At 49.8% G+C, this 13,698-nt stretch overlaps 1 protein-coding gene across 1 annotated transcript; it reads left to right on the top strand.

Moving 5' to 3' along the window:
* The first annotated feature begins 851 nt into the window (after positions 1 to 851).
* On the top strand, positions 852 to 1,882 carry LOC127318433 (ethylene-responsive transcription factor ERF109). Its single transcript, XM_051348917.2, has one exon. The coding sequence runs from the start codon at positions 1,008 to 1,010 to the stop codon at positions 1,836 to 1,838; it is 831 nt and encodes a 276-aa protein (XP_051204877.1). The 5' UTR covers positions 852 to 1,007; the 3' UTR covers positions 1,839 to 1,882.
* Positions 1,883 to 13,698: the final 11,816 nt, after the last annotated feature.

Below are 13,698 nucleotides of genomic sequence, written 5' to 3'. Positions count from 1 at the left end.
GCCCGATGGGCCACATGCCACATCACCATCTGTGGGCCACCTGGGCTTGCCGGATCTAGACCATGCCGTTGATATACCCATAAAGTATACCCACAACATGCGTTGTTGTTCGTGTTCATCACATACACTAGAGTTTTGCCTGCGAGGATTTCGGTGATGGTTGCAGCCAGATACGACGACACCCTATGATCTTCTGGCGACGCCGAGGTGGAAGACATGGAGCCTTGGATAACATCTTCTAGCTTTTTTTTTGCTTGTTGTAAGCTTTCTCTCTGATTTATAGGTGTTATTCTTTTTTGTTTGAGCTCATATTGCAAGTTAGTAGAAGATACTTTTGATGTTCACACATGTGAGGTAAGGACCATTTTGTTGTTATCCAAAACAGCAAATTCCATGCCCTTCCAGAAAGTCTTTCCTCCCGACGGGCCCAGGCTGGCGTCCCACAGAGCCACCGACCTCTGGCGGAAGCTAAAACCAGGTGTGCGATCCCCGTTTCCTCGTCTCCTTGACCCCGCTTTGACCCTTTCAACGGACGGTCAGATGCCAAGGAGATTCTCCATCCAACGCCAATCCCACTAGTAGTTCCCATGACGTCATTGCCAGCGTCAAATCATCCTCTCACGTGACCCACTGGATCCCCTCGTCCACACGCTGTCCCCGCCTGGGAGGGCAATCCCGGAATTAACAACAAAACCGGGGCACCCAGAAAACGCGCACGTTTCTCACGCGTACCCCGTTGCGCTTGCGCTAAACAGCCGACGATTAGCTAGCCCCGATCGAACAAAAGTGCGCTCTGTCTTGTTGCGCCGCGTGCCGTGCGACGTGAGCTCGTATATAAACTCTGCCCCCGACTCCCGTCTTCCCGCTCACTTCAAACTACACCTGACGGACAACACAATTCAAGCACAGACACAGGAGCTTCAACACACAGACAGAGGAACATCAAGAACACAGCAACAGAGGAGGAGGAAGAAGAAGCAGGGCCAGAAGCAAGAACACACCGACGAATGACCTTCAGCATGGCGGCGACAGCAATGGGTGACACCCGCCAGGAGTACATGATCCGATTCGACGCCCACTTCGAGGATCCATCCCCGAGCTCAGCCATCGCCGAGCCACCGCCACTGCCGCCGCAGCAGCCATTCGCGGGCAGAGCGATCACCCCGGAGCAGGAGCACAGCGCCATGGTCGCCGCGCTGCTGCACGTCATCTCCGGCTACACCACGCCGCCGCCGGACATCTTCCCGGCGGCGGCGGCGGCGGCGCGCCGGGAGGCCTGCGCGGCGTGCGGCGTCGACGGCTGCCTCGGCTGCGAGTTCTTCGGCTCCGACGCCGCATTGGACGGCGCGCAGAAGACGACCGCCTCCGCGCCGGCGCCGGCGGCCAAGCCGCAGAGGAAGCGGCGGAACAAGAAGAACAAGTACCGCGGCGTCAGGCAGCGGCCGTGGGGCAAGTGGGCGGCGGAGATCCGCGACCCGCGCCGCGCCGTGCGCAAGTGGCTCGGGACCTTCGACACCGCCGAGGAGGCCGCCAGGGCCTACGACAGCGCCGCCATCGAGTTCCGCGGCCCGCGCGCAAAGCTCAACTTCCCCTTCCCCGAGCAGCAGCATCGGACTCTCGACGCCAGCCAGCCCAAGGACGACGACGACGGCAATGCCGCGGCAAAATCAGACACCTACACTCCCTCGCCCCGAAGCGCGCCGGACGTCGTCGAGGTCCGGGTGCCGCAGGGGTGGGAGGAAACAGGGGACCAGCTGCTCTGGGACGGCCTGCAGGACCTGATGAAGATAGACGACACCGAGCTCTGGTTCCCGCGGTCTTCCAATTCCTGGAATTGAACCTGCCTGTCCTGCCTGATTAGATGATCCCAGCCGTTGGGCTGGAGTAGAGTGGAAAAGACCACACTGGCTCTCTCTTTTTTACTTTACTTCTTCTTTCTTACTAGTAGTACCTCTGTTGTATTATTTGACCGAAACAGAGTTTGTGAATTACACTACTACTAGGGTTGGCTGTATCAACTGTATACCTATTAATGAGGCAATTTTGGGTTTGCGCTTCACATTCTCTACTAATTCAGATCAAGAAGAACAAAGAGCTGGCGGTGACCAAAATGCTACTCCTGCCTGAACTGTACACGACATCTGACGGATAACCTAGTTCTGAACCATGTGGAGCGTGTGCTTTGCGTTTGTTGGCCGTTGACCATTCACTTGCTCTGCTTTTCATCACATGCCGTATTATTAGGTCAATAAACAAATCCTTGACCATATGCTAATTTTCCTAGTTTACTCTTTTTTCAGAGTGTCGTCAAAAAGGCCCCTAGAATTTTTAGTTTACTTCATATGCGTCTAGTTTTAAATATTTGGTCCGACTAAACCAACAATGAAGATGGAACATAAACAGAGTCAAGGTCCTAGAGTTAAACCATTTAAAATGTTGAATCTGCAAAAGGAAATTACGACGACATTTTATTTATCTGGTTGTTTTAGGTCATCTTCAGCGGTCCAACTTATTTCGAACAACAAAAGTGTTTGTTTGGCTCCGGTTGGATCGGACCGCGGACACAAAATCGGTCGTGTGGTCCGCTTGGATCAGGGGCAAATTTTGGTTCGAGCTAGCCATTTTCCTTTATTTTCCACCATTTCACTAAGATGAGTAAATATACGAATAGAAGAGGCTATAAAAACTAAATATAGTGTTAAAAGGCTACCACTAATTAGGGAATCAAAGATTGGGGCACCTACACATATGGAAAATGTTAAAGGTGGTAATGCACACCAGCGTACATAGACATATTAAAAATGGCCGTGTCCTTTTGTCCACGATTCCGAGGCTGCTCATGGGGCACGCAAGCACATACTCAATGGCAACCCAAAACTTGTTGGTATCAATTTGGATGAACTCCCATCTCTTTTGGATTGAAATTTGGCCACGGATACTATGAATTTTGAATGGAGCAAGTTGCATATACTTATCGAAATCCACCACGGCGCATTTCCAACCCAATTTTAGACTTAAAAAGGGTCACCGCATACAGCTCGATCCGTTTGCGTTGGACCGATGAACATACCCTAAATCCTGAAGACACGTGGTGAGCGGCCCCTGGAATTTCAGTTTACTCAAGTTTTGACAGCACCGGCAGAATCATTCTCGGTGAGAAGGACGTGAGCGCAGCCGGCAGCCGGGCAGTTGTGAGCCCGCCGGCGACGAGAACGACCGGAGCGGAGCAGCTCACTCTGCCACAACGCAGATGGCTCGCCGCTCCACCTGTAACCGCGGCCGGCGCGAGGTGGCGGGCGCGGAGCCGTCACCCCGTCCGTCAGGCCGTCACGTCACGCAGACGCAGACGCAGGCACGAAGCTGGGTGCGCGCGCGCGCGTGAGGTGAAGCTCTCCGGTGCGCTCGGCCGCGCGGGTCAGTGTCAGCCGCGGTTCCAGCTAGGGAATTGTTGGCCGCGCGCGACTCGTCTCGGAGCCCAATCAGGAAACGCCCAGGCTTCTGGAGCAGTATTTCTTGCTATAAAATGGAAATCCACGTGTGGTGACCGACCGTACGACCATTTTTAGGAGCTGCTTGGTTTGACTTTCCTTTCTCTCAGGTGAGTAATTTATGGTTTGACTTACCCGTCGATGTGTTCGTCGGTTAAGTCTTTGACTTGTAGATCAGCTGCGGGAACCAGAGGATAAAGACCGCCAATGGTCGGTCACTGGTACACACGTAGTGACGTAGTACAAAATTTGAGGAGGGCGGGGTGTGGCGGCCCGCGGTTAGGACGGTGTTGGCAGTGGGGATGGCACTCACATCTGGACCGGGACTCACATGCTCCTGCACCAATAAAAAAATAATAGCAGATAAAATAAAAAAAATCCAGCTTTTTGACAACGAGAACATAACATGAGAATGTTTTGTGACGGCAAGCAACATTGCGGATGAAATGTTTGATGTTCTATGCAAAAAATTATAAAATTTAATATTGTTTGGAGCATTTAGATTTGTTGTTTACAACACTTGGTTTTTTTTTTTTTTTGCACAGAACACTACATGTATCTTTTCTCTTGGAATTTTGGCATGATATTATTTTAAAAGAATCAGATTTATTTAATTTTGTTTGCTATTTTTCAAAAAATGTATTTAACCATGAACATGTGAGCTTGGGACGAGAAAAATGATGTCCCAAATACAAAGAACTACTACATCCATCCCAAAGCTTAGAGTTTTTTTTTCTTAAAAATCAATACAAGTACATTTTGACCAAACCTCTACAAGAATCTATCAATAAAGATGATATTTTGTAGATACCATATGAAGATATATTTTATTATCTATCTAGTGAGATTGAATTTGTATTTTACATGATAATGATTTTTGGTAAAACTTAGTTAGTTTTGCATAGTTTGACTTTCTAAAAATAATATAAGCATTAGAGCCTGATCGGTTGCTCGCATTGGTTTTTCGAGTATCGGCTTGTCGTATGCAATGCATTTGGCCTGGTAGCACTTACATTAGATTTGGCACTACGTTTGGATGCTAGCAATTTCATTTGGATTCGGTTGGAAAGACGGTTCGATTGGTTGGCTGCACGTCGAGGAGGCATGTGGTTAACTAAACTAGTTCAATCATAATCACCTCTAATTTTCCTAACTATTCATCGATTCGAGACAAGGTCTACATGGAAAAGATGCGCCTCGACGTTGTGATTCCATTCCATTGATCTGTTTGCCGCTTCGTCGAGTATTTTAGACTTGGCTTCATGTTCCTTTTTGAGCCATTTGTCGACGAGTTTTGTTAATTTTTTGCACACGGTCGACCATTTCAAAATTCCTTTGAGAAGTAGCTTCACCTCACCATTTCACACTACTTTCGTGTTTGAAATTATCGGATTCGATATTCGTAAACGAGTAGATCTACAACTATGTACAGTGTACTAGGAAGGCGTTGATGTACTCGTACGAATGGCAAAATGAAAAACTATGAGCACAAAAGTCATGCGCGACATTGAGATGAAGCTACTCCTCGAAAGAATTTAGAAACGCGTGAATGGTTGCAAATTTTTTGACTAAATTTTAGCCAAAAATGGTTCAAATAGAATACGTACTTGCCATTCAAATACTCCACATAACCAAAAACCCGTTTATGAAAATTGATTTGTAATATCAATAGGTATCTTTTTTTTGTGTTTATCACATTTTAAACCGACCTATGTTTTGTAGATCAGGGAGGATTGAAATAATCTAGATTACTAGCAAAGTTAGGTACAACTAGGAAGGGCCCACATTCGCGCCACAGCCTAACCATGGAAAAAAAGGTCAATTTGAGCGTATTTCTTGGGCTAATTTCCCTACATCTAGGATAGTTTGGGAACCATGCTATACAGAGAATATTTTCGTTGTGGACTACCAACATTCGGTTTTTGGCCAATGATAATGAAGCTCAACCAAAGAGGCTCTAAGGGTCGCTGAAGAAGGAGAGAACCAACCTGTGGTTGGATGGTTAGGAGGGCAGTGGCACCCATAGTTGATGAGGTCTAAGACCTAGATTGTGGCCCGATCTCGCGATTGACCCGAAATCAAGAGGGGAAAAGAGGGAGAGGATGAAGAACGCGAAGAACACGAAGAACAAACACACACACACCAACCCGATACAATCGAATCTTACCCTCGTGGCTCGATGGACCACGCCAATAGAATCAACCCGGAAGAGACACGAGGTAGAATTCCGAGATGAGAGATCGGGGTTGGAGACGGAGACCAGTGAGAGAGAGAGAGTGGAGCACACTTGAATCTCAATCACAAGTAGCCAAATCATCAACAAGAGTAGCCTTGATACAAACGGGATCTAACCCTAGGGAGACAAAGCTCAAAAGTAGTTTTAAGCCAAGATTATGTCTAAAGAGCAGGGGTGGGCGACCTGGGCACTTATATAGGTTTACAGGGCGACTCGGGCCGAAGAGGTACAGGAATAACCGACCCAGACAGAGCTGGTCGAGACAGGCCCGTTAAATCCGGCCTGGGGGCCGGTCCAACCGGGCCTGGGGCCGACCCATCCGGTCGAAACCGGATTCTGGGCCGGACGATGACCGGGTGGGGCTCCCGGAGCCCCAGAACTGCTTCCCGTTGGCACCGGCCTGGGATCCGGTTTCGACCGGCCCGATCCGGTCTGGCACCCGGTCAACCGGACCTGTGACCGGTTGGTCCAGCCTGGAGCCCGGTCGGCCTGATCCTTGGCCGGCTGGACCTCCTCCTCTCTCCTCTCCTTCCTCTTCCTTCTTCTCTTCTTTCCTTCTTCTTCTTCTCTCTTCCTTGCACCATGGGAGTTCCATCTCTCTTGGTCCTTGTCGACGTCGGCACCTAAAGACACCATGATGATAGGCATGAGGTAGCATACCATTCAAGTTGGTGTTGAGGTCGACCATAGAGAGGATAGACTTCACCTTGACATATATGGCGGGGGTTTGTGTTGTTGGTCCACTTGGGGGACTCCTTGGCCATGGTGTAGCGTCGACGATAGGCGGGGCTGCATCATCTCCTCGGCTCCTCGACGCTTCCTTCAAGTCCTTGACAAGATTGATACCTAATGACATATAGATATGGGCATAAGGTAGCAATCCGTCCAAGGTTGTATCGAGTTCAAGTGTATAAAGGAGTGAATTCACCTTATCATGTATGGTTTTGGCCTGAACTCGTGTCCTTGGGCTACGAGGAGGGCTTGTCGGTCTTGAGGAGGAGGTGTCCAAAAGCCACCCCGCATCATCTCCCCCCCTTGGGGAAGAGTCGTCATCGACTCTTGTTCCTCCTCATCTTCATGTTGTGGCGAGAGGTCTGAGATGGTGAATGTCTTGTTCACCAAGTACGTGGAAATTGGTTTGTCGATGATGTAGACGTTGATCCTTGTAGCTTGGTGAAGGACATGTTCTTGTATAGTTGCCCTTGTATCCTTATGGATGCTCGTCGTGGTGCGGGCGTCCTTGTTGTAGTCCATGACGGTTCTCCCATGTAGTGGTGGAGGGATAAAATCGCGGTCGAAGAAGAACTTGGGGAAAAACAACTTGCGAATGGAAAGCTTGTGGATGCCAATTTTGTGATCGGCGTACAAGAGGCTCTCAATCAAATACGAAGCATCAAGTCATTTCTCAAAGGGGCATTTGGCAAAAATGGGAACCAAAAGAGTGTCGATGTATTCAAAATGTGGTAGGGTAAATATTTGTGCATGTATAAGTTTCCTTTGTAAGGTGTCAAAAATGTGTTGTGTAGTATTGTCCCAAACAAATGGAACAATCAAAAGGCAAGTAACGGTGGCGAAATTTTGGTCGAAATTGTTATGTGCAATGGCAAAGCTATGGAAACTTGTAGCTTGGAAAATTATGGTTGGCGTGAGCCGAGTATGAGTATCCTCAAGTTGCAAAGAATCCATGTCAATTGCCATAGATGAAATGAGAAATCCAAAGAAGAGCAACTTTATGTGTGACGAGTGGCACAAGATGTATAAGGTGTCTCTCACATGTATGACATGGTCCTTGAGATTCTCGGAGTGTATGATGATATCATCGATCAAGACATACAACAACCATTGTGCCAACAAGATGTTTCAAGATATGTTGCATAAGAGGCGAAAGAGGTGACGAGGCATTGGACCAGACCGAAAGCTCGACAAGAAATGTCGGAAACACGCGAGGGCGAAGGCTTTTGTGAACATACCCGTTGGTGTGCATCTCACGGGTTGGATGATGTATTTCGTCTTTGTTGGGGTAGCTCTCGATCGCGCGTTTCGTTAACTCATGCTCTGTAGCGGTGGAAGTTGTCGTGCGTGTACCTATACACACAATAGAGAAAACAAAAAGCTTGTGTGCATGGTAGATGAACACATCATCCATCATGATGGTCCATGTCTTGTGCACATCACCATTAGTGTCAAACAAGATAGTATGAAATGCATGGCGATAGTGCATATGGCATGAAGGTGCATTCGTGGCATGTGGTAACTTAGGATCATCAAAAAGTGAGAAGGCTATGGGGGCCATCTCGTGGACAATGAAATAAGCATTCTTGCATACCAAGCATAAGAAAGAGCCATTGTTCATAATATTGGATGCAAGGAACATGGAATAGTGCAAACATTTTTGACAAAGCATGTTCAACACTTTAGCACAAGCAAGTGAGTCCACATGATCAACAATGTTATCAAGTAAAGCATCACATGGGAAAATGAAAGAAGCATGTGACGTAGCAATTGTATCATCAAGATCATGCATGCACTCATAAGTCATCATGTCCACTAGTGGGATCATGGCATCATCAACACCTATGTTGTTACCTTTGTAGTCCGACTCATTTGAAGTGGGTGTTGTGGAAGTAGGAGGATCCATGTGGTCGACATGTTCATCTTGAAGCAATCATGGTGTGATATCATCATCTTCATGCACCAAGTACATCTTCTCCATGATCGGGAACTCGTTCTCCATGGAACCTAGTGAAACATAAGCAGACACAATCGAGGGAGAGGTTAATGTGTTAGCAAATGTGATGTCCTCCATGGACCTATCAACTACCTCTCTCAACTCACTTGGTGTATCACTCATGTCCTCCAAATGGAAGCACTCAAACTCACATATGGGGTGGGAGGCACTCAACTCACTATCACTCTCACTCAAGTGGGCTAAGTGGCTCTCATGCTCACATGGGATTGGTACCAACTCATCAATCAAGCCTATAGGAGTAGGCTCGACTTTCTCATCTCCATGCACCTCCTTGGTTGAAGGGAAATTCCCATGCTCAACCATCTCAACTCCATGGCCTCCCAAGTCATCCTCAAGTGGTGGCACCGTAGTGTCGTAGAGAGCTAGGCTCGGATCCACATCATCCTTGAGTTGACCTTGTTGATCTTCATCTTGAAGTGTGGGCGCCAAAGGCTTCTTGGTGGCTTGGGCTTGGAGCTCGTCGAAGTAGAGCGTCTTGGCACTTGGCGTTGTGCATTGCCATGCCACGTGACCCTTGGCCTTGCACACCTCACATAGGAGATTGGGACATTCCAGTGGAAGGTGGCCTTGTTGCTTGCACTTGTAGCATCAGACTCCATAGGCATGTGATGAGCTAGGGGCCATTGTGGTGGTGGCACAAGAGGTGGAAGTCGCCTTATGAGGAAGGTATGCGCGATGTGCACTTGCCATCCTTGGAGTGGTAGACACCTTATGATGGTGTTTGTCGCTGTCATGTTGAGGCTCTCGTCGTCGTGCATCATCACCATTGCTTGGGGTTTGTCGTCGACGATCCGTGGAAGATGTTGGTCAATGGCGCTCATGGGGTGGCTTGTGTCGGCCATGATCATGTGGTGACATATGTCGATGGGATCCATGAGATGGTGGTTGTCGACGACGATCATGAGATGGTGTGTGTCGATGACGATCCTTGCCATGCCTAGATGATGGCTTATGCTACTTGGCATGTTGCTTGCGGCGCCTTGTGGAGCTCGGAGAAGAGTGTCGATGATGATCATGTTGGGGACGCTCTTGATGATCCATATGATGAACTCGATGTAGATTATCATGTGCATAAGCACTCTCATGGTGGCGCCATCTTGGAGGTCCTCTATCTTCATATGTAGCTCCATTGGCCAAGTAGGGGTACGTGGACGCACCGGCGTTGTTCATGGTGGAGTCGAGGTGAGGCTCCGCCATGGTGTCGATGTCATAGTCGTGGTGTTGCTCCACCATGTCGTCGATGTCGTACTCGTGGCGTTGCTCCACCATGTCGTCCATGCTTGGTGAGCCATTGTCGATGTAGAGCTCCTCGATGTCGGTCATGTGGATGATGCTTGTGGAGCCATAGTCGGTGTCGAGCTCCACATGTTCCTCCACATCCACGGTGCTTGAGGACGTATCCTCCTCGAAGTGCTCCATGTAGTCCTCCGTATCCTCTTCTTCGCTATCCATGTTAGCACGACAAGATCTATATGGTGGATGTTAGTGGAAGAACACTACCTCGCAACCTTACCGTGGTATGATAAGATCGGGGCGATCCAACAAACCGAGAGCAAAAACAATTGTATCGGGCACGCACACAAAGGCACACGCAAAAGCTAGCAAGTATGGTGGTAGGTGAGTATGGTGGAAAGCCAAAAGACAAAATCCGAAATCAAGTTTGTTGTTAAGAGTGGGTAAAATCCAAAAATCAAATGTCAAAGTGATGATCACTAAAAACACGAAAAAGGTGTGAAACTCACACACGAGATGAATGGGGTTAGTGCGACCAAGGAATGAGCGGAAAAGTGTAAGAACCCATAAGCAAGGGTGCTCGGTGTCACCCTAACACAAGGAGAGGCAAAGCTTTGGTTGCAAACGGAGAGACACCAAGATTTACACGCGGCCTCTCTTCTCTTTTCTCTCTTTTGCTTAAAAGCTTTTTCTCTTTTGTATTTGGTGGCACTTGACACTCTTTTGTATTTGTATGTATGGTGGCACTTGCACTCTTTTGCTCGTTTTGTGTTTTTGCGGCTTTTTCTCGCACTATGTTAGCGGTAGCTCGCTTTTGCTATTTTGCCACACGAGTTTTGCTTATAAGCTTGACTCCACACTACGCACACACCTCACAACGGGGCCATGTGCAATGTCTCGCAACACTTGATAAGCAATGCTCGATAGGATAGATCTCAAAAGAAAAGGGTTACAAGGGTAATGCAAGTTATACCTAAGATGTGTAGGCGGTGATGACCACGCAACTTGCGATTATGGCAGTGGTGTCAAGAGTACGGTTGCAAGTTCGGGGTGCCGAGAGTGTCGTCGCTTGCTTCGTAGCTGCGGGTTAGTTTCACACACAAGGCACTCAAACCGGAACAAGCAAACACAAGTTAGAGGATAAGACGGGTCAAAGTAGCTTGGCGGTGGTGGTGGTGGTGGCGGTGGTATGCCGGCGGTGGGTGGTTTCGATGCTCTTGCGGTTGCGGTGGTGGCGGTGGGGCCGCGGTGGTGTTTACCGGTGGTTTGTGGGGGTAGCGGTGCTTGCCGGCGGTGGAGAGGAGTGGTGGTGGTCGGCGGTGGTGGTGGTAGGCGTGGCGCCCGATCCAGGGGCCGGTCTGGCTGGGCCAGGGGTCGGCTGCCCCGGTCTGGCGGCCGGTCGGCCAGATCCTGGGCCGGCTGGCGTTTCTCTCTCCTGTTCTTGAGCCAAACCAGCCAAATCAACCCAAATCGAAGGAAAACGATGGAATTGGGGGCTAAAAGTGGGGGAAATAATAGATCAAGCACAGTAACACCGAATCCATGGACCAAAACCACTTAAAACGCAACAAAATCGCAGATCCGTCCAAAGGCAATTTAGGGCTATTTTGGGGAATTTTTTGGGAAATGTTTTAGAGACGAAATTGGGTGGGTGGGGGGTCAAAATTGCGGTAACCAAGAGCTGCTGATACCATATGATGAGGTCTAAGACCTAGAATTTTGTGGCCCGATCTCGCGATTGACCCGAAATCAAGAGGGGAAAAGAGGGAGAGGATGAAGAACGCGAAGAACATGAAGAACACGAAGAACAAACACACACACACCAACCCGATACAGTCGAATCTTACCCTCGTGGCTCGATGGACCACGCCAATAGAATCAACCCGAAAGAGACACGAGGTAGAATTCCAAGATGAGAGATCGGGGTTGGAGACGGAGACCGGTGAGAGAGAGAGTGGAGCACACTTGAATCTCAATCACAAGTAACCAAATCCTCAACAAGAGTAGCCTTGATACAAAGGGGATCTAACCCTAGGGAGACAAAGCTCAAAAGTAGTTTTAAGCCAAGATTATGTCTAAAGAGCAGGGGTGAGCGACCTGGGCACTTATATAGGTTTACAGGGCGACTCGGGCCGAAGAGGTACAAGAATAACCGACCCAGACAGAGCTGGTCGAGACGGGCCCGTGAAATCCGGCCTGGGGGCCGGTCCAACCGGGCCTAGGGCCGACCCATCCGGTACAAACCGGATTCTGGGCCGGACGATGACCGGGTGGGGCTCCCGGAGCCCCAGAACTGCTCCCGGTTGGCACCGGCCTGGGATCCGGTTTCGACCGGCCCGATCCGGTCTGGCACCCGATCAACCAGACCTGTGACCGGTTGGTCCGGCCTGGAGCCCGGTCGGCCGGATCCTGGGCCGGCTGGACCTCCTCCTCTCTCCTCTCCTTCCCCTTCCTTCTTCTCTTCTTTCCTTCTTCTTCTTCTCTCTTCCTTGCACCATGGGAGTTCCTTCTCTCTTGGTCCTTGTCGACGGCGGCACCTAAAGACACCATGATGATAGGCATGAGGTAGCATACCATTCAAGTTGGTGTTAAGGTCGACCATAGAGAGGATAGAGTTCACCTTGACATATATGGCGGGAGTTTGTGTTGTTGGTCCACTTGGGGGACTCCTTGGCTATGGTGTAGCGTCGACGATAGGCGGGGCTGCATCAGCTCCTCGACGCTCCCTTCAAGTACTTGACGAGATTGATACCAAATGACATATATATATGGGCATAAGGTAGCAATCCGTACAAGGTTGTGTCGAGTTCAAGTGTATAAAGGAATGAATTCACCTTATCATGTATGATTTTGGCCCGAACTCGTGTCCTTGGGCTACGAGGAGGGCTTGTCGGTCTTGAGAAGGAGGTGTCCAAAAGCCACCCCGCATCAATAGTTCACCAGAGTTCAAATCCCAGATTTGACACTTCGGTGTCTTATAAAGGCGAAATATTTTTTAGTGGGAGGCGATGTTCTCGTCGACAGCGAGGCGCCTGTGGTGACTTCGTCAATCTCAAGATCCGTCGGATCAATTCTTCGATGCAATACCTTGAACATGCTCATAGAGGTAGGGTGTACGTGCGTGCATTCATATGGGTGAGTATGTACGCGTATGTATGAGCGTCTTTGATTGTTTGTGTTTCCTAAAAAAAAAAAGATCGCTGGAGAAGGACGGAGTGTAGCCGCCAGCCAGGCAGACAGGCATTTGTATGCCCGCCCGCGACGAGAAGGACGGGAGCGGAGCAGCTCACTCCGGCGGTCTCGCCACTCCCCCCTCCACGGCTCCACCTGTATTCCGCGGCGGGCGCGAGGTGCCGGGCGCGGGCGGAGGCATCACCCCATCCGTCAGCGGAAATACTCTAGTCAAGTCAATTCGTAAGAGCATCCCCACTCGTTGGCGCTCCCCACGCCCAAATCCGGCGAAATTTTCGTCCGGATTGGATGAAGTTTTGGCGTGGGGAGCGCTAGTTTCCCAGCCGCGTGCCCAGGCGAAGTCGACGATGCGAATTTAAAAAACGGAAACTTGACAAACTTCGGCTAAAATTCGGGTGAATATAGACTAAATTTAATGATATTTAGACTAAAACGGGCGGAGTTCATACATAGAGGCCGAATTCGACTATATTTCGAATTCGGCTAGGGGAATTCAAACGCTAATTTTAAAACACGGCGCTCTACATGCCCATACGGCGGTAGAACACCGTGTAGTCGTCGCCGCCGTCGTCGGAGCCGTCGTCCTCGACCTTCGGCACCTTCGGCTGCGCGGCCTGGCTGCTGCTGCCCTGGCCGGCGTCTCCCCACCCCGGGGATGGCTTGTACCAGTCGTCGTCGGAGGACTCGAGGTCGACGACGGGGACAGCGACGCCGGATGGAGGTGTCGCAGGACGGCGGTACCGCGCGACATCGTCGTTGGCGGTTGGAGCGGCGCGGGCGGCGAGTTGGCGTGCGGCGGC

Source organism: Lolium perenne, chromosome 7, assembly GCF_019359855.2.
Source record: "Lolium perenne isolate Kyuss_39 chromosome 7, Kyuss_2.0, whole genome shotgun sequence".
NCBI lineage: Eukaryota > Viridiplantae > Streptophyta > Magnoliopsida > Poales > Poaceae > Lolium > Lolium perenne.
Note: the sequence above shows the minus strand (reverse complement) of the source record. Positions and strands in the feature narration are given on the sequence as shown.